The following is a 24,886-nucleotide window of genomic DNA, read 5'->3' as shown; positions in this document are numbered from 1 at the left end:
CAGCACTGTCCATTTCTGCCCCCACAGCACTGCCCTTCTCTGCCTCCTGCCTTTAGCCCCCCACAGCACTGTCATCCTCCGCCCCCCTGCCTTTAGCCCCCCACAGGACTGTCCTTCTCTGCCCCCTGCCTTTAGCCCCCCACAGCACTGTCCTTCTCTGCCCCCTGCCTTTAGCCCCCCACAGCACTGTCGTCCTCTGCCCCCTGCCTTTAGCCCCCCACAGCACTGTCCTTCTCTGCCCCCTGCCTTTAGCCCCCCACAGCACTGTCATCCTCCGCCCCCTGCCTTTAGCCCCCCACAGCACTGTCCTTCTCTGCCCCCTGCCTTTAGCCCCCCACAGCACTGTCCTTCTCTGCCCCCTGCCTTTAGCCCCTCACAGCACTGTCGTCCTCCGCCCCCTGCCTTTAGCCCCCCACAGCACTGTCCTTCTCTGCCCCTGCCTTTAGCCCCCCACAGCACTGTCGTCCTCCGCCCCCTGCCTTTAGCCCCCCACAGCACTGTCCTTCTCTGCCCCCTGCCTTTAGCCCCCCACAGCACTGTCGTCCTCCGCCCCCTGCCTTTAGCCCCCCTTAGCACTGTCCTTCTCTGCCCCCTGCCTTTAGCCCCCCACAGCACAGTGTCCTTCTCTGCCCCCACAGTACTGTCCTTTTCTGCCCCCACAGCACTGTCCTTCTCTGCCCCCTGCCTTTAGCCCCCACAGCACTGAGCACTGTCCTTCTCTGTCCCCAGTTCTCACACGAGTCTCCTCTTCTTCTCTAGCTGCAGCGCCAGCAAGACAGTGTCACTGTCTTTTAAAAATGGCGCCAGCCCAGCCGGAAATAGGCAAGCTTTTCCGAGCCCGACAGGCTTCGGAACGGCGCATGCGCAGTTGCATGGCGGCCATTCTCCCATCTCTTTTACGAGCGCCGCTGCCCGTAACGGGCATTTACGGGCAGCCCGAAAATGGGCTAAAATTTAAGGGCTGCCCGTAAATCTGCGGGCGGTTGGCAACACTGCTCCCAGGATATCCTCTATACCTCCAGGGATATTCATCTGGTTCCTTACTAGGACACAAGCTTTTCTGACTTTCTATGCTATATGGTATAGGGGTCAATTTAGTCCGGTAAGTGGAACATCTAAAGGGGGTGGATCTGCATCTACACTGCACTGGATTGCTGGCATGGTTTTGCACATACCTTTTGGCACCTTAACACTCGGACTGTTTTCACTGGCCACTTGCTGAATGCACTTTATATTTATTTATATATAATTTGTGCACTCTCACATGGAATTATTTATGATGGGTAAGTGTTTATTGTATATGATTGATGACTGTATTTTTCACAAACACTATTTCATTGCAACTTTGTTGCACTTTCACTTGTGTGTTACACATTATATGTTTATTACTTTATCACGACCTTTCTGCGCTGTGTACTAGTAATCTCATATTTAAGAATTTTACCAATTTCTTGAACAGCGGCATTTTGGTCTTCAGCACACTATTTTATTTTATTTATATTTATATAATTTATCCATAGCGCAGTGCACTTTCTTACTTTTACACTTCAGCTCCCCGTATGTTTTGTAAATCCCATTTTTTCCCCCCTTTTCTATTTCTATTTGGCCTTTGAAGAAGCGTCAGCCTCTATGGTGTCACAGAACCCGGCGACACTTCCTCCTCCCCCACAATGCAGCTCTGCGGATTACCCGATTATGAAGCCAATTAAGAGCTGAGGAATGACAAACAAGTCATAAAGTCTTTCCTGCTGTCAATGTGGAATTATGACGTCTCAGATTTGTCATCTAATGTCCCCGACCCAGGAATGTGAGAAATTGTCGCAGCGCGGTGACTGTGAGAACCTCGACGAGTGCAATCACCTGGGAAAACGCAGGCGGCTCTGGACAGCAGAGATGGGCATCAGTTTAAAGCGGAACTTTTTTTTAATGACTTGCCGACCAGCCACCGGGGGCAGGTTCCCACAAATCGCCGTACATGTACGGCGGTTCGCGGGAGCGATCCTGGGAGCGCGCGCCCACTCACCAGCGGGGAAGATGATCCACGGGGCCGGTGGCCGCGAGTGCTGCCGGGCACCCGCGATCTCGCTCCCTGTGAAGAGAGAACGGCGGTCTGCTGTTGTGAACGCAGCAGACCATTGTTCTCTCTGGAATGATCGCAGAGCGCCTGTGATCCTTCTATATAGGAACACAGGTCTCTATGATCATTTCACAAGCCACGCCCCCCCACAGTTAGAAAACACCCATAGGCCAGTGATGGCGAACTGTGGCACCCCAGCTGTTTTGTAACTACATTTCCCATGATGCTCATGCACTCTGCAGTGTAGTTAAGCATCATGGGAAATGCACTCCCCTAGGCTCACATTTAACCCTTTGATCGCCCCTGGGTAAACACAGCTGACCGTTCTTCTCCCTGGAATGATCACAGAGCGCCTGTGATACTTCTATATAGGATCAGGGCCATCTTCAACATAGGGCAAAAGGGGCAGCTGCCCTGGGTCCAGTCATTGTTGCGGGGCCCAAAGTAGCTGCCCCCTGAGCCCACACTGCCTGCAAATAGGTAATACGTGGTGTTGGGAGGGCCCAAGAAAATATTTGCCCAGGGTCCAATCAATATTAAAGACGGCCCTGTATAGGATCACAGGTCTCTATGATCATTCCACAAGCCCCTCCCCCATACAGTTAGAATCACTCCCCTAGGTACACATTTAACCCATTGATCACCCACAGTGTTAACCCCTTCTCTGCCAGTGACATTAGTACAGTGACAGTGCATATTTTTAGCAGTGATTACTGTAGTAATGTCACTGGTCCCCCCAAAAGTGTCAAAAATGTCAGTTAGGGGTCCGATCTGTCCGCCGCAATGTCACAGTGCCTCTAAAAATCGCTGATCGCTGCCATTACTGGTAAAAAAAAATAATAAATAAATAGATAAAAATTACATAAATCTTTTCCCTAGTTTGTAGACGCGATAACTTTTGCGCAAAGCAATCAAAATACGCTTATTGGGATTTTTTTAACCAAAAATATGCAGCAGAATACAAATTGGCCTAGGAGGATGAAAAAATTAGATTTTTAAATTTTTTTTTATTGGAAATGTTATCAGAATGTGAAAAATATAATTTTTTTTTCAGAATTGTCGCTATTTTTTTGTTTATAGCGCAAAAAATAAAGTCGCACAGGTGATCAAATACCACCAAAAGAAAGCTCTATTTGTGGGGAAAAAAAGAACATAAATTTTATTTGGGTACAGCGTCACAGGACCGCACAATTGTCCGTTAAAATAATGCAGTGCCGAATCGCAAAAAATGGCCTGGTCATTAAGGGGGAAAATCTTCCGGTCCAGAAGTGGTTAAATATGGAACTGCCCTATTACAGAGCCAAAAATACATCTAAACCCACCAGTATTTTATCCTTACCCATTGACTCCAATGTAATTAACTAAAGTGGTAATTTATCAGAAATTTCATGATTTTCAGAAAAATGTTGGTAAAGCAAAACCTTTACATTTTGGCCTTCTCTACCAGAAATATTTAAATGCAGGAAATTGATCCAACTGCCTTTATGAGATAAGCGAGGAATTATTTTCCCCATGTGCCCAACAAAAAAAATGCAAAATACTAAAAACCAGCGGCGGGTACCGCAGGCTCAATGTCCGCTGGCACCCACTCGTGATTGAGGAGAGAGGCAGAATGGCGGTCTGCCTATGAAAATAAGGCAGATCATCGTTCTGTCAGAAGGGAAGACATGGATCCTGTGTTCCTGCAAGGCAGGGACACCAATCTCTGCCTTCCCCTAGTAAAATCACCTCCCACAGTTTAGAAAAACACTGGCTAGGCACACGGTTTAACCCCTTCCCAGCTAGTGTCATTAGTACAGTGACAGTGCATATTTTTACTGCTGACCACTGTATCAGTGTCACTGGTCCCCAAAAAGTGTCAGAACCAGTGGTGGCTGGTGCTCCATGGGCCAGGGGGGGGCGGCAGATAGACCACACCATACCCCCCCCCCCCAACCACACCAGCTCGCACACCATACCCCCACCCCATCGCCAGTTCACTCATCCTGGACTGACGTAGAAGGTAGGCAGCGGCGGCGGCTTCCCCCGGTGGCGGCGGCTTCCCCTGCATCTCCTCCCTCTTTCTTATCCAATAGCATGGCCTCTCCTTTCGGCTAATCGGGAAACGGGTCTCAGGACCCACTTCCTGATTGGCTTGGAGGAGCATCAGTGTGATAATGGCGAATATTCATTCGCTATTGTCACACAACTGGGTGGGCTCAGGGCGCAGTGCTCTGCGCCCCAGGCCCACCCTTTTTTGAAACCTATTAGAGCCTCTGGCTCTAATCACGTGCTTAAAAAAAAAAAAAAAACATTGGAATCCATGCGTCCGGCGCCCTGCATGTAGATTAGGGGGCCAGACGCTTGAATAGGGGGGGGTGTGCCCCTGAGCCCCCTATGGACGGGCCGCCACTGGTCAGAAGTGTCAGTTAGTGTCCAAATTGTCTGCCGCAAAATCAAGTGGATAAAAGCAAACATTTTTTTAAGTACTTTTGAACGGCATTCATCAAGTTGTTGAATGCACGGATGAGAATTTTTGTAGAAGTTTTCATTCAAAAATGTGTTAGTGTACGGCCAGCATTTTTACCTCTTGTACCACTCACCCCTCCCTGTTAGATTGTAAGCTCTCAGAAGCAGGGTCCTTCTAATCCTCATGTATTAAATTGTTTTGTAACTGTAATGTCTTCCTATATTATAAAGCATTGTGCATTATGATGGATATACAGTATACAGTACATCCTGTATAATAATAATAACAATAAAGTGGCCACATTTCCCAGTGAGGGAAGGGAGTTGGTTGCCTCCTCTGGACCAAAACTGGTGGAGTTTGTCATACAACCACTTTATGGCTCTGAGTCTTTTTCAGCCTATTTAATTTAGCAACAAAATCACGGTAATAGCTCTTCGGAGGGGGATTTTTCATAGCTGAGTGATGGGTGAACACGTTTGTACAAGAAGTGTCACCAAACACCTCACACCCCACAATGACTGAACTGGTTTACCTGTGATTAGGCTGTCACATCACACCCTCGTAGCACCGTGATTTTACTGACACACTGCAGTCAGGAATGAATTCAGTAGGTCATTAAACTCTGCCACTCTCATCCATGGAACGAGCACGGGGTGCCTGGGCCACCTCGCCAGCCTTCTGTCTAATCTGCGTCATGGCCTTCTTCTTCATCACTGGAGGTAAGTGTCCCCCTTCTCTATCCCTTAGAGTCTAGAAATTCACACCCTTTAGGTCTAATATACAACGGTCCATGATGGAGACCAGAGGAGTTTCCCCAGAAAAAGTTGAATATATTTATGGCCAACAAATTGCAGCTCAAATTTTGGTAAAATTGTCAGCTTTGGTTATATGGTGTGTTTTTTTTTTTTTTTTTTTTTTTTTTTAAGCATGGCTGTGAGAATTGTGGAGATCTCTATACTATTTGATGAACAAGCAAAAAGTTGGGGGAGCAAACTCTGAACATGTATTTCTAAAGCTGGTGCAGCTATGAACCAAGCGACATGCATATTAAAAAAGAATAGCGCACACATGCAAAAGAAATGACTATCAAATATGAAGACAATCCATGAATAAAAATGGGGATTTGGTCCCACCATATGGCCATATCGTGCTCAAGCCCACCACTATGTCAAAGTACCCCATTGTCAGTGGGTCCTACACTATCCATAAAAAAGGATGAATCCAGCCTTTCTAACCCTTGGAGACAACACTCCTTGCTGGGAGAGATGTGCTAATGCGCAGTGGTGGGCTTGAGCACGATATGGCCATATGGTGGGACCAAATCCCCATTTTTATTTATGGATTGTCTTCATATTTGATAGTCAGTTCTTTTGCATGTGGGCGCTATTCTTTTTTAATATGCATGTCTCTTGGTTCATAGCTGCACCAGCTTTAGATATACATGTTCAGAGTTTGCTCCCCCAACTTTTTGCTTGTTTATTATGTATTCGGTCTGACCAGACTTCTGAGGTTGATCACCCCACCCCACAGCCCCCCACACACACCTGTACTCTATTGGTGTCCACTATCAAGTAGATATAGGAGGAGTCCTTTGTAGTGCATTAGCACATCTCTCCCAGCAAGGAGTGTTGTCTCCAAGGGTTAGAGAGGCTGGATTCATCCTTTTTTATGGATAGTGTAGGACCCACTGATAATGGGGTACTTTGACGCAGTGGTGGGCTTGAGCACGATCTGGCCATATGGTGGGACCAAATCCCCATTTTTATTTATGGATTGTCTTCATATTTGATAGTCATTTCTTTTGCACGTGTGCGCTATTCTTTTTTAATATACTATTTGATGGTCTATCATTCAGTTGTATATTATGATATGATGAATATAGGATGGTTATGTTACATTGGATTAACTCTGCGAGTTGGTCTGCAGAGGAAAGGATATACAGTATATCATTATGTATGGGTTTGCACATTGTAATTATGTGGCATCCTATTTTTATGATGTAATCAATGTTTTAATGCATCGCGTACAGTGTAATAAAATTTGAGATTATTTTATATATACAAAATTGTGCTGTTTTGGTGTTTTTGGTAATTAATCTTAGATAGGATGAATAAACCTTGATTAACTGATACTGAATGCAGGATTTTTGTTTGTTGTACAATCATTATCTGCAACCTTAATGCATCTGTACTTTTCATCAACTGTCCATACATTACTGGGTGGTTGGCAAATTATTCCTCAAAGGGGTCCCTTTAGTTTAGTAGACATCAAGTAGTCAATAACCATGAGAAAACCTTAGAAAGCTATCCTGCCAACATTTCACAGTGGAGGGGGATTCATTCTGCTGCTGGATAATTAAATGAATCTCTTTATCTAGTGTACCCAAGGAGCCCACTCTGTGTTCCACCACGAGAGTTCACCCACTTTATTGCTTCCTGTAAAATGGTGTCCAAAGTCTCCTTCATTGGTTGAGGGGAAAATACACTGCAGATTGTCTCAATTCTGCTCATCACTAATGTAAAGTTATTTCGGTGTCCAGGAACTCCCCACAGCCCCAGGTTCCTTTCAGAAGGGCCAAAACACTTCACAAACATTAGAGTACCTCCTCTATGGAAAGAACACCTGCCCTCGAGGGAGAGAGCTCCTCTATACCAAGGAATGGCAGCCTGTCCTCTAGGGACAGAGACTCTCCACTAGGAAAAGGGCATCTTCCCACCACTAATAGATCACCTACCAACTAGAAACAGAGTCCTAGGGACAGAGTACCTCCCCACTAAGGACAGGGCACCTCCCCACTAGGGAAAAGTCACCTCCCAACAAGAAATGGGGCACCTCTCAACAAGAGACTGAGAGCCCCACCTCCAACTAGGGACAGAGAGCTTCCTCGCTAGGGACAGAGGATCTTCCTCTAGAAACTGAGAGCCCCCACTAGGGACAGAGAGCCCCCACTAGGGAAATAGAGTTTCCCCACTAGAGACAAAGAGCCTATCAAACAGAGACAGAAAGCCTTCCCACTAGGGACAGAGACTCCCCACTGGGGACAGAGGATCTTCCTCTAGAAACGAGAGAGAGCCCCCCTCCACTAGGGACAGAGAGCCCCCCATTAGGGAAACAGAGTTTCTCCACTAGGGGTACAATATCTCCCCTCTAGAGACAAAGAGCCTCCTCCAGAGGCGTAACTAGAACCTTCAGGGCCCCGGTGCAAGAAACCACGAAGGGCCCCCTGGACCCCTGGCGCCCTGGGGCCCTTTACTCTAGTTGCGGGGCACTTTATTACGGTCCCGCAGCGTGACCCTTTCACAAGTTCTGCAGTGGGCCCCCTTCCTGCCATCTTGGGGCCTCCCCACGGTGGTGGAATGCCAGTTTCCTGTCGCAAGTGTGACCTTTGCGATCCTGGAAGTTCACCCACTGGTGTCAGTAGTTTTTTTTTTTTTTTGGTATTTTAATTGTATTATTTTTTATCATTTTATTTAATTTTTTTACAATGTCACTGACTATGACTCTGTCCATTCAGAAAAGGAAGGAGCTGTTAAATTACATATTTACCGACCCCTTCCTGGTTTCTCTATTGTAACACATCCCCTGCAGCAGCTGGCAGGAGAGGGAAGGGAGCATTCTGAAGGGGGGGGGGGCAGCACAGAAGGGGGGGGGGACCAGGGAAGCACACAGGGGCCCAGAGACAGCAGAACACAAGTATACTGGATAGGAGAAGTGGCGGGGGGCAGCGTACAGAGGAACCAATCTCCTCCATTTTCTTCCTGCAGCTACAGAAGGAAAAAGGAGGACAGTGATTTATCTACATGCTGCCCCCGGTGTACAGGGGAGCCACATGGGCCCCCTTGAGCATGGGGCCCGGTTGCGATTGCAACCCCTGCAACCCCTGTAGTTACGCCCCTGGCCTCCTCATTAGGGACAGGGAATCTCCCCTCTGGAAACAAACAGTCTCCCCACTAGGGAGAGTAAACATCTCCACCAGAGACTGAAAGCCCCCCCCCCCCACTCACACACTAGAGACAGATAGCCCCCCATTAGGGACAGAGAACCTCCCCACTAGAGTAGGAGAGCTTCCCCACTAGGGACAGAGGGTCTCCCCTCTAGAGACAAAGAGCCCACTCCCACTAGGGGCAGAGACCCTTCCACTAGGGACAGAGAGCCCCCTCCCACTAGGGACAGAGAGTCTCCCCACTAGTGACTAAGATCCCCCTCTTACTAGGGACAGAGAGCCTCCCCCACTAGGGACAGAGAGCCATCCCCTAGGGAAATAGATCCCCCCCCCCACTATGGACAGAGCCCACTAGGGTCAGTGAGCCCCCTCCACTAGGGACAGAGAGCCTCCCCACTAGAGGCAGAGAGCCTCCCCACTAAAGACTGAGAGTCCCTTCCCACTAGGGACAGAGAGCCTCCCCACTAAAGACTGAGAGCCCCCTCCCACTAGGAACAGAGAGCCCCCACCCACTAGGGACAGAGAGTCTCCCCACTAGAGACTATGAGCCCCCTCCCACTAGGGACAAAGAACCTCCACACTAGGGAAAGAGTGCTTCTTCACTAGGGAAAGAGAGCCCCCCCCACCAACATGTCTCCAGGTTTGACATGTTGAAACATTGCATTTTAATTTCACGAGGGGAAAAGATGAGAGTGAGAATAAGTGGTTGGGTTAAGTGATCAGAAAGCAGGGCACACGAATGGTGGTCTCACTTACCAGGGAAGGCACGGCAGGGAAGACGCTTTTCTTAGGCAGCTTGTGGTCTTTATAACTACTTCTTATGTTTTTACCCGTTCCTTTTAGATTGTAAGCTTCCACGATCAGGGCCCTCCTATTCCTCTTACACTGAATTGTATTGTACCTATACTGTCTCCTTTTATTTTGTAAAGTGCTGGTGCTAAATAAATCCTATATAATAATACCATTTCTGCTAGTTCTACTTATGTAAGCTGAGATTTTATGGATGATATTGATCTGAGATTTCCATTCTTCAGGTAATGCATTGAAATGCTTTGAATGTAAAGATCTATCTGGAAACCCCTGTGTGGGGGAATCTGTGCTCTGTCAGAATGGATCCGATGTGTGCATCTCCAGCCTGGTCCAGTACCAGATAGGTGAGTCCAGACCATCTTCTAATAAACTTCTGATGGAATATAATGATAAACCGCTTATATCTCACATCCAAAATAAGTGTATACCAAGACAAAAAAAATCAAAGGACTTTAATGGCATTGAGTGGGGAACAAATACATTTCATAAAAATATGATTCTTTATTATAAAAGATTAAAAAAACATTAGGCTAAAAAGTAATAAAAAGCCATACAAAGCATTGGACACATTTAACCACTTCCCAACCACCCGCTGAGGCAGGGTGGCTCTCCTGCGCCAACCAGCCTAGATCTACGTCTGTCGCACGCGGGAAGCTATGGGGCAAGCTCCCGCCCCCCACTCGGCAGCGGGGAAGCCGAGGCACGAATCTCAAAATAAGGGGCTCATATAGTACAGTATTGCCAAACTATAGACGTTTATTAGAATAAAATGTATCAACTCACATACAGCCGAAGTTTTCTTAGCCTTAAGCTGGTTACAAACCGCTGCGGACCTTACTTCCGCATTCAATACGTCACTTCCGGTGCTCTGCCCAACAGCCGACTGTCCTTCTCACTCAGCGGGGAGCGATCGCGGGTGTCAATCGGAGCCGCCTGAAAATTGTGAATAGCAAAATGTGGAAAAAAGTGCAGCGCTAATAAATACTAGCAATATAAACATGTATATATATAAACCAAGAAAGGTTTATATATATACATGTTTCAGGCGAGCTCCGATTGACACCCGCGATCGCTCCCTGCTGAGTGAGAAGGACAGTCGCCTGTTGGGCAGAGCACCGGAAGTGACGTATTGAATGCAGAAGTAAGGTCCGCAGCGGTTTGTAACCAGCTAAGAAAACTTCGGCTGTATGTGAGTTGATACATTTTATTCTAATAAACGTCTATAGTTTGGCAATACTGTACTATATGAGCCCCTTATTTTGAGATTCGAGGGCACTCACCCCGATCCATATAAAAGAGGCCGACCACCATCCCCCAATCGTAGACACAGGAAGGAGAGGAGATGATTGGCATATCCATTTAGAAAAGAGGCGCATTATTTAAAATCTTGAGGTGAGCGGCTAGCACACCCATAGGGGTAAAGAGCACTAAGAAGCACCCCATAGATTTACACGGTGAAAGGTGGAGGCATAAGACTGAAACACCGGAAAAAGGAAAAACACCGCCTGTGATTGTTTGTTTTGGGACACTTAAAGCACTTTATAAATATTGAAAGCAACTTATTTGGAGATTGTATAAGCGCCGGTTCACACTACCGCGACGCTACTTCCAGGGGCGACCTCCGGAGCGGCCGCCACGGACTTCATAACATTGAAGTCTATGGCGGTCGCCTCCTGGTCGCCCCAAAGAAGCTCCGGACCCTTTTTCTAGGTCGGAGCGACTTGTGTCGCTCCTATTAGAACGGGTCCGCAGCTTCCCTATGGGAGGCGACCTGCGGCGACCTGTGAGGCGACCAGGTCGCCTCACAGGTCGCCCTAGTGTGAACCGAGGCTAACACACCGGATTATTCACCTGTGAATGTGTTGAGCACTGGACACTTTACTGTCACTTTTATGAGTATATTTGTTAATCACTTTACAATTTTAGTGGTATTATTTTAGCACCTTTTTTCATCAACAGGATAAGCACTGTTGCACTTTATATGTTTAGATTGATTATGGTTGACTGAATATTTTAACCACTTAAGCCCCGGAAGATTTTACCCCATCCCTGACCAGGGTTTTTTTTTGCGATTTTTTACTGCGTGACTTTAACGGACAATTGCGCAGTCTTGCGACGCTGTACCTAAACGAATTTCACGTCCTTTTTTTCCCACAAGCAGAGCTTTCTTTTGGTGGTATTTGATCACCTGTGCGATTTTTTGATCATGCGCTATAAACACAAAAAGAGCGTAATTTTTGAAAAAATAACAATATTTTTCACTTTTTTTTATATGAAATTCCCACCAAAAAAAATGTAAAAATCAAAATTTTTTAACATTTTCGGCCAAATTGTTTTATGCTACATATGTTTGGTAAAAAAAAAAAAATCGCAAAAAGCGTATTTTGATATTTTGGTTTGCGCAAAAGTTATCGCGTTTACTAACAAAGGGAAAGATTTTTGTCATTTTTGGTGTTTTTTTTTTTAACGAGTAATGGCGGCGATCTGCGATTTTTTTTTGCGGTACTGCGACATTGGGGCGGACAGATCGGACCCTTGACTGACATTTTTGACACTTTTGGGGTACCAGTGACATTACTACAGTAATCAGTGCTATACATATGCACTGTTACTGTAAAAATGACACTGGCAGGGAAGGGGTTAACTGTATTGGACAGGGAGGGGTTAAGTGTGTCCTAGGGGCGTGTTTCTAACTGTAGTGGGACATGGCTATTGGTGTAAAAACAAAGATCAACGGTTCTACATAGTAGAACCGTCTGATCTTCATTTTTACACAGGGGAGAATGACAGGCGGCTTGTTTACATCAGCCGCTCCGCCTTTCTCCCGCTGTACCGGCGATCGTAGTGTGACCCGCGGACATCGGGTCCGCCGGTCACACGCCCGCACTCCTCCCTGAACGAGCCGAGGCGGGCGCGCGCCTCAGCGGGCGCGCGCTCGCCCGCTATTGGCTCCAATTCCAGTGACAGGCGAGTGACGTAGATCTACGTCACTCTGCCTGGCCGGGGCTGAATGCCGCAGTAAATATACTGTGCGCAGTCGGCAACCTTTTAAGACATATTATTTGATTGGAGAGTCATATTTAATATTTTTTTTAGAAGATATCACAATCTATTTGAGCACTATCACAGTCATTTATCTATTTTTGATTTTACATTAGACTATCGTTTACATATTTATTAAAAAAAAAAAAACCTCCCCGAAGCGCGTTACTCCCCCCCTACCCTGTTCAATGGACATAAATTAATCCGTTTTTCGTTCGTTTTGTCACATATGACCAGTGCAAACAGTTTGAGCGAGAAATACATTAACCTTTCAATTCATCGTTCGTTTGGCAGAATTTTCCAAACCGTTCCTATGATTTTTCAGCTCTGAAAAGTTCAAATCGATTTTCTATTTGTCCCCATTAACTGGACGAAAAATCTAACGAACGGACCCGATGACAGATTTTGAAACGATTTTTCGGCTAGTGTTTGGCCAGCATTACTCTACTCCAGGGAGGAGAGGAGTTTGGAGGGGTTCGAAAATGGGTCTGCCCCCAAGCCTGCGGCGTAACTAGAACCTTCAGGGCCCCGGTGCAAGAAACCATGAAGGGCCCCCCGGACCCCTGGCCAGGGCCCTTCCCTTCAAGCCTGGGGCTCTTCCCACGGATCCTGGGGCCCTTTACTCTCATTGCGGGGGCCCTTTATTACGGTCCTGCAGCTGGACCCTTTCACAAGTTCTGCAGTGGGCCCCCTTCCTGCCATCTTGGGGCCTCCCCACGATGGTGGAATGCCAGAGCTGGGTCGCAAGTGTGACCTTTGCGATCCTGGAAGTTCACCCACTGGTGTCAGTAGTTTTTATTTTTTGGTATTTTAATTGTATTATTTTTTATCATTTTATTTTATTTTTTTACAATGTGACTGACTATGACTCTGTCCATTCAGAAAAGGAAGGAGCTGGTAAATTACATATTTACCGACCCCTTCCTGGTTCTCTATTGTGACACATCCCCTGCAGTAGCCGGCAGGAGAGGGGGCACAGTGGCGGGGGGGGGGGACCAGGGGAGCACACAGGGGCCCAGAGACAGCAGAACACAAGTGAACTGGATAGGAGGAGTGGCGGGGGCAGCATACAAAGGAAAAAGGAGGACAGTGATTTATCTACATGCTGCCCCCACCGCCCCTCCTATGCAGGTGTACAGGGGAGACACACAGGCCCCCTGGAGCATGGGGCCCGGTTGCGACTGCAACCCTTGCAACCCCTGTAGTTACGCCCCTGCCCCAAGCCCAAACTGGCTCTTGCCAACCCTTCCTGGAGGAAACCCACACCAACACAGAGTGAACATACAAACTCCACGCAAGCAGAGCCTTGGTAGAAACCAGAAGCCAGCTCTGCAGGAGCCACCATGAGTAATGGAGCAACTCTACTAAGGAGCAATGTGCTGGAAAATATTGATAATTTTTTTTTTTTCCTTCAACAGACCCCTCATATCCTGGAAGTCAGAATCTTGGTGGGGGTAAGTGCACAGTAAAATCACTAAATCAGTATATGTCATTGTTCTGGACATTTTATAGATGGGCAACTCTTATCCTCATATTGATTAGTGGTTCCAAATTAATAACTACTGCAGTAGGGAACAGACACAAAAAAATTATTTCCAAAATAACTTTTCTGCTTTGTTTGACGAAAATTGAAGGCTTTTATACACATGATTACGTAGGTATCACATTATTATTACAATTGTACTTTTATGGTAACAAGGGGCGTAACATAGGCAGGCTCATTCTAATCAGGACTCGAAAGAATGCAAACATGTAATGAAAAGATAATTAGTGCCGTGTGCAGAATGAGTGCAGTGTGCAATCAGGGAAGCCATCAGGGGGGGACAGCCCATAACACATGTAGGGGGCCCAGGCGTTCCCAGGGGCCCCGCCCCCCAGGCCCTAGCCAATGAGACTGAGTTGTTGCTGCAGTAGTAACTAGATTTTGCTAAAACATGGCGCCTGCAGAGTACGCCGATGCAGCTGAAGGGATGTCTCTTTGCTGGATTGCGCTATCTCTTTGCTGAAAATTGTAGGCTGTCTGTTTACTGGATTGGAATGTGTCTTTGCTGAATATATGAGGCCGTCTCTTTGTTGGATTAGGATGTCTCTTTGCTGAATATATGAGGCCGTCTCTTTGTTGGATTAGGGTGTCTCTTTGCCGAATATATGGGGATGTCTCTTTGATGGATTGGATTCATTTTCATTTATTAACCACTTAAGCCCCGGAGGATTTGGCTGCTAAAAGACCAGGGGTTTTTTTGCAATTTTTTGCTGCGTGACTTTAACGGACAATTGCGCGGTCGTGCGACGCTGTACCTAAACGAATTTGACGTCCTTTTTTTCCCACAAACAGAGCTTTCTTTTGGTGGTATTTGATCACCTGTGCGATTTTTTTGATCATGCGTTATAAACAAAAAAAGAGCGTCAATTTTGCATAAATAACAATATTTTTCACATTTTTTTATATGAAATTCCCCCAAAAAAATGAAAAAAAATCAAAATTTTTTAACATTTTCGGCCAATTTGTTTTATGCTACATATGTTTGGTAAAAAAAATTGCAAAAAGCGTATTTTGATTGGTTTGCGCAAAAGTTATCGCGTTTACTAACAAAGGGAAAGATTTTTGTCATTTTTGGTGTTTTTTTTTTTACCGCGTAATGGCGGCGATCTGAGATTTTTTTTGCGGTACTGCGACATTGCGGCGGACAGATCGGACCCTTGACTGACATTTTTGACACTTTTGGGGTTACCAGTGACATTACTGCAGTAATCAGTGCTATACACATGCACTGTTACTGCAAAAATGACACTGGCAGGGAAGGGGTTAACTGTATTGGAGAGGGAGGGGTTAATGTATGCCTAGGGGCGTGTTTCTAACTGTAAAGGGACATGGCTATTGGTGTAAAAACAGAGATCAACGGTCCTACATAGTAGAACCGTCTGATCTTCATTTTTACACAGGGAGAATGACGGGCGGCTTGTTTACATAAGCCGTCCGCCTTTCTCCTTTCACCGGAGCGATCGGGTCCGCCGGTCACATGCACTGACTTGTGAGCCCGCAATTGGCTCACAAGTCAGTGACAGGCAAGTGACGTACCCATACGTCACTCTGCCTGGCCGGGGCTGACTGCCGCAGTATATAGTCGTGCGGCGGTCGGCAACCGGTTAAGGTGTAAGAGTGTTAAAATAGAAGTGGGTGCACTGAAGGACTCGGTGGAATGGCCAGCGGGCGGATTCAGTGGGACGGCCAGAGGGGGGAATGTTGGTGGTCAGGCCCGGAGGGGTCCAGGCCTAAAGCTGTGTAACGGGCCCCAAAATTTCTGATGGCTGCCCTGTGTGCAATGCATACAAAATATAATACAATTGTGGCACCCTACAAATAGGTGCTAGGTAAAACTATAGTGGGACCCCGTCTGCCTAACAGCAGGGCTGTGATTTGTTAGTTAGGGTGTCAGGGCTTCCAGATGGGCCTGCTGAGGGGAGAAGTATCCCCACTGGCTCCTGTGAGAGGCTTCTCATAGGGCAGTGTGGGAAGCCCAATCAGAGGACACATCCCAGCTTGTAACTACCCCAGAAGGCAGATTAGGCTGCAAAGGATTCTGGGAGTGGGTATAAGTTTGGGGGGAAAGTGCGTGGCACGGTGTCTTTGGCAGGAGTCCCAGGAAGGAGAGGACGGCTGTCTCTTCACCTGTCTAAGGAAGAGGATGTCTCGGGGTGTCATCTGAGTATCCAGAGAGTGCCGAGTTGAGTTGAGGGAATCCGGTGTGCCGAGAACCTGCGGAGAGAGAGAGGGGTCCAGTCCCATGAAAGACTACACAGGTCGTGAGTACTGAGGATTGCCCCTGGGGGTCTGCCTAGAGTCAGAGGGGACCACTCCGGAAGAGGTTCTGGGATCCAGTGTCAGCTAGCTGTAAAGGGGGTGCCTAGGTTGAGGACCCTGAAAGAGGGGACCACTCCGGAAGAGGTTCTGGGATCCAGTGCCAGCTAGCTGTAAAGGGGGTGCCTAGGTTGAGGACCCTGAAGTTACAAAGGGGGTACATAGTCAGTGGACCCTGAAGAGTTACAGTCAAGGGGGCACCTGCAGTCTGGGCCCTGAACTGTACAGAGTGTGTCAGTTGCAAGTACAGATTTGCAGAGTTCTACTTCATCCTACCTCAAGCTGGCCAAAGCGGGGGGGACAGTATTCAGTGAATTGTACAGCATAACAGTGTCAGGAGTTCTACATTTTCACAGTCCTGGATCTTCTGGACTTTCAATGAAGGATTCAGCACTTCTATCAAGTTGCAGTGTATGCTCAGTGTTAGTGAGCGTTGGCTGGCGCTGGCTGGCGTCAAGGAAGCGCCAACAAGCATTTTCAGGATCAAAGTCCCAATTGTAATTAGTTCGAGCCGAAAGGAATATCCCACTCATTCCCTTCTCCCATCCCCTTTAACTTATAGTAGAAAACCACAAACAAAGATGCCGGAGTTGTCGTTGCTTCAGTTGTCACACCCAGGGACTCAGCTCACATGGGCTGGAGAGGATTCCGGTACTAATGGTAGACCCACATCAGGCCACAGGCCTGGAAACCTTGCTACATAATAATATACAGGATGTACAAATTTCCTTTACAGTCATATAGGCAGAGTTGTATAAAGTACTCGAAACCCATACTTGAGTAGAAGTGGAAGTGCTCAATCAAAAAGTGACTTGAGTAGAAGTACTAAAGTATTCAACATTTTTTGTACTTAAGTATTGCAAGTAGTTTTTTTTAAACTTTTGCTACTCAAGTACTGAAAGTAAAAGTACAAGTACTGTGTTATGTAGTTATTAAAGAAAGAAGTCAAAAGTTTGAACATCATATTGTTTTTTTATTATTTCAAATTCAGCTTTTATTTATACATACAGTAGCATTTATTTCCGTATGCGCTGATAATACACATGTTTTGAGCTTCATGAAACCTGCCATCTACTGTTCTGGCAGTGGTAATTTTTATAATAGTAACGAGTAACTATGCAGCAAAAAAAAAAAATATCGGAGTAGAAGTATTGAAATCATTGAAAAAATGTAGTGAAGTAAAAGTGGAAGTAGGAGAAAAAAATTCTACTCTAGGAAAGTACAGATACCGCCTTTCCGTACATAAGTACAGTAGTGAAGTAGTTCTACTTAGTTACTATACATCTCTGGTACTAATGGCAGACCCACATCAGGCCACAGGCCTGGAAACCTTGCTACACAATAAAATACAGGATGTACAAATTTCCTTTACAGTCATATAGGATCTGTGTGTTGAATGAGGGCCGCAGTCAGGTGCTGGATAATATACTGTATATCAAATGACAATATTCTCCCTTGTGTGTCACAATGTGATGTGCCTTCCAGAATGTGAAAAAGAGCAGCAATTGTTCATCTGTATATATAAGGCATATTAATACATTTTGGAGCTGAGTTGAGGTATGGTTGTACTTTTTTAACCTGCTTGCCGACCGCCGCACGACTATTTACTGCGGCGGTCAGCTCCTCACAGGCAAAGTGACGTCCTAGTACTACGCCGCTCGCCTGTGAGGCTCTAGGGGGCGAGCGCACGCCGCCGGAGGCGCGCTCCCGCCCCCGCCCGTTCCCTAAGCAGTCCGCGCGAGTGACCGGCGGACCCGATGTCCGTCGGTCACTCGCGATCTCCCCGTGGAGAGGGAGAAAGGCAGGCGGCTGATGTAAACACAGCCGCCTGTCATTCTCCCCTGTGTAATAACAGAGATCATACGATCCTGCTATGTAGGATCGTATGTCTCTGTTGTTACACCATTAGCCACACCCCTTTACAGTTAGAAGCACGCCCCTAGGGACACACTTAACCCCTTGATCACTAATAAAGTTAACCCCTTCCCTGCCAGTGTCATTTTTACAGTAACAGTGCATATGTATGGCACTGATTACTGCAGTAATGTCACTGGTACCCCCAAAAGTGTCAAAAATGTCAGTCAAGGGTCCGATCTGTCCGCCGCAATGTCGCAGTCCCGCAAAAAAAAAAATATCGCAGATCGCCGCCATTACTCGTTAAAAAAAAACACCAAAAATGACAGAAATCTTTCCCTTAGTTAGTAAACGCAATAACTTTTGCGCAAACCAATCAAAATACGCTTATTGCGATTTTTTTTTTACCAAACATATGTAGCAGAAAACAAATTGGCCAAAAATGTTTAAAAAATTAGATTTTTACATTTTTTGGGGGGAATTTCATATAAAAAAATGTGAAAAATATTGTTATTTTTTCAAAATGTACGCTATTTTTTTGTTTATAGCGCAAAAAGTAAAAATCGCACAGGTGATCAATTCCCACCAAAAGAAAGCTCTGTTTGTGGGGAAAAAAAAGGACGTAAATTTCATTTGGGTACATCGTCGCACGACCGCACAATTGTCCGTTAAAGTAACGCAGTGCCAAATCGTAGAATAGGGCCTGTCGGGAAGAGGGTAAAATCTTCCGGGGCTTAAGTGGTTAAACACATTAAGCTAATTTGCAAAAATAACTCTTCTTTATGTGTTTCTTTCCTGTGCAGTGTAGCCATTTCACAATTTACATCCATCCTGTCTGCAGTGTTTATTGTGACTGTAGATAAGGACTGAGATCAAAGAAGGCATTTGCTACTTATACATGCTATATTCCACTTCTTCACTGCTAAGACCCATAAGTGAGGATCACTATGCTGCAGTACACTCACGTAATCACTGGAGACCACAAACTGCTGCAAGTAGACTGCTCCCACATAGGAGGAGCTACATTTTAGAGAGCATACCTCTATGGACCAAGGCTGAGAACAAGAACGGCATGAGGGGGGTCAATATAGGTATGCACAGGGCCGCCATCAGGGCCCATACATATGTAGGAGCCCCAGTGTCACGAGGGGCCCGGGCATGCCGAGTTGTTGCTGCTGTAGTAACTAGCAACTAATAATGCAGGGCGGCCACAGAGTGAGCTTATGTAGCTCACTTATGCCCCGTACACACATGCAGATTATCTGAAGACTTTTGTCTGCAGACTTACCAAAACCATATAATAGGAGGTCAAACCTAAATACTTTCAATTTGTATGCAATCCGGTAGGCCCTTGCACTACATAGAAAAGGTAAATCTGAAGACAAAAGTCTGCAGATAATCTGCACGTGTGTACGGGGCATTAGTTCCGGTTGCTAGGGGAAGGCGGAGTAATATTATCTGTACTCTGCAGACCGGATGCTGGTTTGGACACCATGCCAGTCGCAGCTCAGCCATATGGAAGTGCTGCGCTGCATGTAGTCTACAGCAGGACTGCTCAGTGCTCACTGTTAACTGGTCTGGAGACAAGTTGTTAGACATCACAATGGTAAATTAATTGGCAATGTTGCTGGATGTGGGCCTGTGCTGTGACTGTATATTTGCTGTATTGGGATGTCTCTTTGCTGGATTGAGCTGTCTCTTTGCTATATGGGGATGTCTCTTTGCTGGATTGGGATGTCTCTTTGCTGGATTGAGCTGTCTCTTTGCTGGATTGAGCTGTCTCTTTGCTATATGGGGATGTCTCTTTGCTGGATTGAGCTGTCTCTTTGCTATATGGGGATGCCTCTTTGCTGGATTGGGATATCTCTTTGCTGGATTGAGCTGTCTCTTTGCTATATTGGGATGTCTCTTTGCTGGATTGGAATGTCTCCTTGCTGAATATATGAGGCTGTCTCTTTGCTGGATTGGGATGTCTCTTAGATTTGCTAGAGGAGGATAGATTTGGAGGGCCTTAAAAGGGTAATGCAGTTAGTGTTAGTGTAGGGTCATGCTCAAAAGAGTCTGCCTTGTCGTGTTGGTGGTCAGGCCAGGGGGTGGCTCAGGCCTAAAGCTGTGTAAGGGGCCCCAACATTTCTGATGGCTGGCCTGGGTATGCATTCTGGAGGATGAGCAGAGCCTATGCAGGAAATACCTTCTTCCAGAAGTTTGTTACCTAAGGGATAAAGTGAATGCAGTGCAGCAAATAAATCATCCGGGCATTGAAGGTTAGGAGGGCTGTGGCTGCTCTCCCCTCCTGGCCTGACGCATTTCACATATTGATTGGCGGGCGGCACTGTGCCAAGCGGTGCTAAGTGTCCTAGTTACTAGGCAGTGGTCAGTCAAGGACACCCTGCCCCTTCTGGTTTCACAGCTGTGGCACTCTATTTGAATGCCACAAGCCCAGACCTCTGGGCTTGTTGTGATCAGTGGTGTATTTTGGTTTTGTGCTGCCCTAGGCAAGACTAAAATTGGGCGCCCCCCCCCCCATGTAAATTTGCCCCACTCCTTCCTTTTAGATGGATGTGACTCCCTCCAAAATTTAAGGACTACAAGTCCCAGCATGAACCCCTGAGATCTCATGAGAGGGGGTGGGAGAGAGAGAGGGGTGGGGAAGAGAGAGAGAGAGGGGGGTGAGAGCGAGAGAGAGAGAGGGGGGTGAGAGAGAGAGGGGGGATGAGAGAGGGGGGATGAGAGAGAGAGGGGGGATAAGAGGATGAGAGAGAGGGGGGATGAGAGAGAGAGAGAGGGGGGATGAGAGAGAGGGGGGATGAGAGAGGGGGGATGAGAGAGGGGGGATGAGAGAGAGGGAGGGGGGATGAGAGAGAGGGGGGATGAGAGAGAGAGAGAGAGAGAGAGAGAGAGGGGGGGAATGAGAGAGAGGGGGGATGAGAGAGAGAGGGGGGGATGAGAGAGAGGGGGGATGAGAGAGAGAGAGAGAGAGAGAGAGGGGATGAGAGGATGCGAGGGAGGGGGGATGAGAGAGAGAGGGGTGTGAGAGAGAGAGAGAGAGAGAGGGGGTGAGAGAGAGAAGGGGGGTGAGAAAGAGAGAGAGAAGGGGGGTGAGAAAGAGAGGAAGGGTTGAGAGAGGTGGCTATAGCAACCAGTGGCTAATGGAGTCTCAGGTGAAGGGGGGGGGGTGGCTTTTTTGCTGCCCCCCTGAAAAGTGCTGCCCTAGGCCTGGGCCTTGTTGGCCTAGGCAAAAATACAGCACTGCTTGTGATAGAGTTTTCTTCTTGGCTCCCTATCAGTCATGACTCATTTATCATTGCCAGAGGCGTAACTAGAATCTTTATGGCCCCAGGGCAATAAACCATAAAGACTGCCGGGCCCCTTTCCATTGGTTCCGGGGCCCTTTCCATAGGTCCTGGGACCCATTCCTCCGAGCCCAGGGCCCTTTTCTCCAGTCGTGGGGTCTAATGCGACTCTAAACTGCATTGTTGGATCACAAAAGTGGCAAGGTAGTCACAAGGAAATCCCAAGCAATTGCAAAGCAAGTCCCAAGGAACTTACCGTATATACTCGAGTATAAGCCGAGTTTTTCAGCACATTTTTTTGTGCTGAAAACGTCCCCCTCGGCTTATACTCGAGTCAAAAAAAAAAAAAAAAGTTCCGGGCCGCTCCGACCCGTTTAAGATTTAAAAATGGCGCCGCCCGGCGTATACATGTTACCGGGCGTGCGCCGCCGCCGCTCGGGACAGGCCGGGAATAGCCGAACGTATACCAGCTTTCCCGAGCGGCGGCGGCGCGTGCGCAATGACGTGTCGGCGCCGGGCGACGCTATTTTTAAAATGAAGGCGCCTCTGGAACAGGTAAGTGAAACACAGCCGCACTAGTATGCCCGCAACCCCGCATCCTCTTGTACCATGCTTGCCACCCTGGATTCTCCTGTACCATGCCTGCCACCCTGCATTCTCCTGTACCATGCCTGCCACCCTGCATTCTCCTGTACCATGCCAGCCACCCTGCATTCTCCTGTACCATGCCTGCCACCCTGCATTCTCCTGTACCATGCCTGCCACCCTGCATTCTCCTGTACCATGCCTGCCACCCTGCATTCTCCTGTACCATGCCAGCCACCCTGCATTCTCCTGTACCATTCCAGCCACCCTGCATTCTCCTGTACCATGCCAGCCACCCTGCATTCTCCTGTACCATGCCAGTACCCTGCATTCTCCTGCACCATGCCAGCCACCCTGCATTCTCCTGTACCATGCCCGCCACCCTGCATTCTCCTGTACCATGCCCGCCACCCTGCATTCTCACCCTAGGCTTATACTCGAGTCAATCATTTTTCCCATCTTTTTGTGGTAAAAGTAGGAGCCTCGGCTTATACTCGGGTCGGCTTATACTCGAGTATATACGGTACAAGGAAATCGCAAGCAAGTGCAAAGCAAGTCCCAGGGAAGTCCCAGGGAAAGTGAAAGCAATTGCAAAGCAAGTCGCAAGGAAATGCAAGCAAGTTGCAATCAAGTCACACAACTTTGTGGTCACAGCAGGGTGAACCAAGCCTTACTTTCACATGTTCTGCAGCTGGGCGGTTTCTGCCATCTTGGACCCACAGTGATGGAATGCCAAGGCCTGGTCGCAAGTGTAACACCCTCCTAGAAAGGTGCTAGGAAAGGAGGATAGTTTACGCTGCCTGCTTAACAGTGAAGTAGCAGGTAAAATATAGCCTGCTCCATCTGCTTATCAGGAGAACCTGATCAATAGTTTGGCCTGTTGCATGTGTCCATGTGTGATTCATCTGGGCTGAGGGAATGTCCCCGCTGTATCTAATAGGGGAGCCTGTTGGACAGTGGAGGAAACCCAGCCAGTGACACACAGGCTTTTGTGGCTGTCCCAGTGGGTGGGCAGAACAGCGGTGCATCCTGGGATAGGTTATAAAAGCCAAGGGCACATGTGACAGGGCATCTTTGGGAAGGAAGCCAGGACCCAGGAGGAGGGTGACGGCTGTCTTTCCTCCTGTCTGATGTGGAAGGTGATCACAGGCAGTTGGCCTAGTGGATCAAGTATATGATGCTGAGCCAGAAGGTCCAGGATACTGACAAGAGAGTTGGAGGCAGAGCAACCCAGGGAAAAACAGTGTTCGTGAGTACCGGGAAACTTGCCAGGGGTCTGCCCAGGAAGGGGGCCACTCCAGTGGAGAGTCAGTGGACAGGAGCCAGCATGCGCAGGAAGTGAGAAAGGGGGTGCCAAGTTAGGACCCTGAAGAGGAATCAATTCAGGAACATATCTTCTACTTCCCTTCAGTGACAAGGTGAAGCAGCGGCCTTGCCGCACACTCTACAGTCAGTTGTCCTCAAGATTTGTGCATAGTTCATAGTTGGAGTGTCCCACTCATCCCTTCTCCCATCCCAGTTCAAAATAAAACACAAAAACCAAATCCACTGGACGGTTTATTGTCTGAGCCAAGCGTTAAAGTGATAAGTTTTACTGACTGTTGCTATGGGTAATCCAGGGGAATCCAATCTCAGCAGCTCCCTAGGGGGCAGTGCTACACAAGTGAGACCTTTGCAACCCTGGTAGTTTTGCCACTGGTCCCTGCCTGTCAACCTATCTTGGATTCCCTTGTTGCTGACCTCTGCCTTGAACTTGGGTTCTTCTTTCGGATAGCCACCAGCCTTGACCCTGGACTGTTTACTGGATGGATTACAATTGCCTGCTAACTGCCCTGACCTTGGAACTGTTCTCTGGATTACGCTACCAGCCTTACCAAACCACCACCTGCCTCTTCTGCACTGACTATGACTCTTGCCTGTTATCTTCACTCGGTCCCACTTCCGTCTGGCCAGGAACTATAGCATTGTATACTAAGCAGTGCTGATTTTGGCTTAGGCCAACAAGGCCCAGGCCTAGGGCGGCACTTTGCAGGGGGGCAGCAAAGAAGCCGCCCCCCCTCCACCTGAGACTCTATTGGCCACTGGTTGCTAGAGCCGCCTCTCTCATCCCCCCTCTCACTCTCTCTCATCCTCCTCTCTCTCACCACCCCTCTCTCTCACCCTCTCTCTCTCTCTCACCCCCCCCTCTCTCTCTCACCCCCCCTCTCACCCCTCCTCTCTCTCTCACACCCCTTCTCTCATCCCCCTCCCCTCACCCCCCCCCTCTCTCTATCAACCCTCCTCTCTCTCTCACCCCCTCTCTCTCTCACCTCCCTCTCTCTCTCTCACCCCCTCTCTCTGTTACCCCCCCTCTCTCTCATCTCTCTCATTCCCCCTCTCTATCTCTCATCTCTCTTACCCCCCTGTCTCTCTCATCCCCAGCTCTTTCTCTCTCCCCCCCCCCTCTCTCTCTCACCCCCTCTCTCTCTCTCATCCCCCCCCTCTCCCTCTCATCCCCTCTCTCTCTCTCATCCCCCCCTCTCTCTCGCTCTCTCATCCCCCTCTCTCCCATCCCCCCTCTCCCTCTCTTTCTCATCCCCCCTCTCACTCTCTCTTATCCCCCCTCTCTCTAATCCCCCCTCTCTCTCACTCTCTCTCACCCCCCCTCTCTCTCATCCCCCCTCCCTCTCTCTCTCTCACCCCTCCCCTTGCTCTCTCATCTCCCCTCACCCACCTCCCTTTCTCTCTCTCTCTCTCTCTCTCTCAGGGGTTCATGCTGGGACTTGTAGTCCTTCAATTTTGAAAGGAGTCACATCCATTAAAAAAGAAGGAGTACGGCAAATTTACATAGGAGGGGGAGGGGGGCGCCCAATTTTAGTCTTGCCTAGGGCAGCACAAAACCAAAATACACCACTGGTACTAAGACCTAGGGGCAACCAAGTACTGGTTGTCCTGCCAGCTATAGTCTCCAAATTAGGCTTTGGGCTGGGCTGTA

General features: G+C 47.8%; 1 protein-coding gene across 1 annotated transcript in view; it reads left to right on the top strand.

Moving 5' to 3' along the window:
• Positions 1–5,220: 5,220 nt before the first annotated feature.
• The window catches only part of LOC309555545 (phospholipase A2 inhibitor gamma subunit B-like), a gene marked incomplete at both ends in the record, with an annotated part of 43,748 nt that continues 24,082 nt past the window's right edge, over positions 5,221–24,886 (top strand). Inside the window, 3 exons of the mRNA XM_082257610.1 lie at positions 5,221–5,245; positions 9,504–9,623; positions 13,740–13,775. Of these exons, the coding sequence (XP_082113736.1) occupies positions 5,221–5,245; positions 9,504–9,623; positions 13,740–13,775 (181 nt within the window). The remainder of the gene's footprint in view (positions 5,246–9,503; positions 9,624–13,739; positions 13,776–24,886) is intronic.

Source organism: Pelophylax lessonae, assembly GCF_965119305.1.
Source record: "Pelophylax lessonae genome assembly, chromosome: 5".
In the NCBI taxonomy this organism is placed as follows: Eukaryota; Metazoa; Chordata; class Amphibia; order Anura; family Ranidae; genus Pelophylax; species Pelophylax lessonae.
Note: the sequence above shows the minus strand (reverse complement) of the source record. Positions and strands in the feature narration are given on the sequence as shown.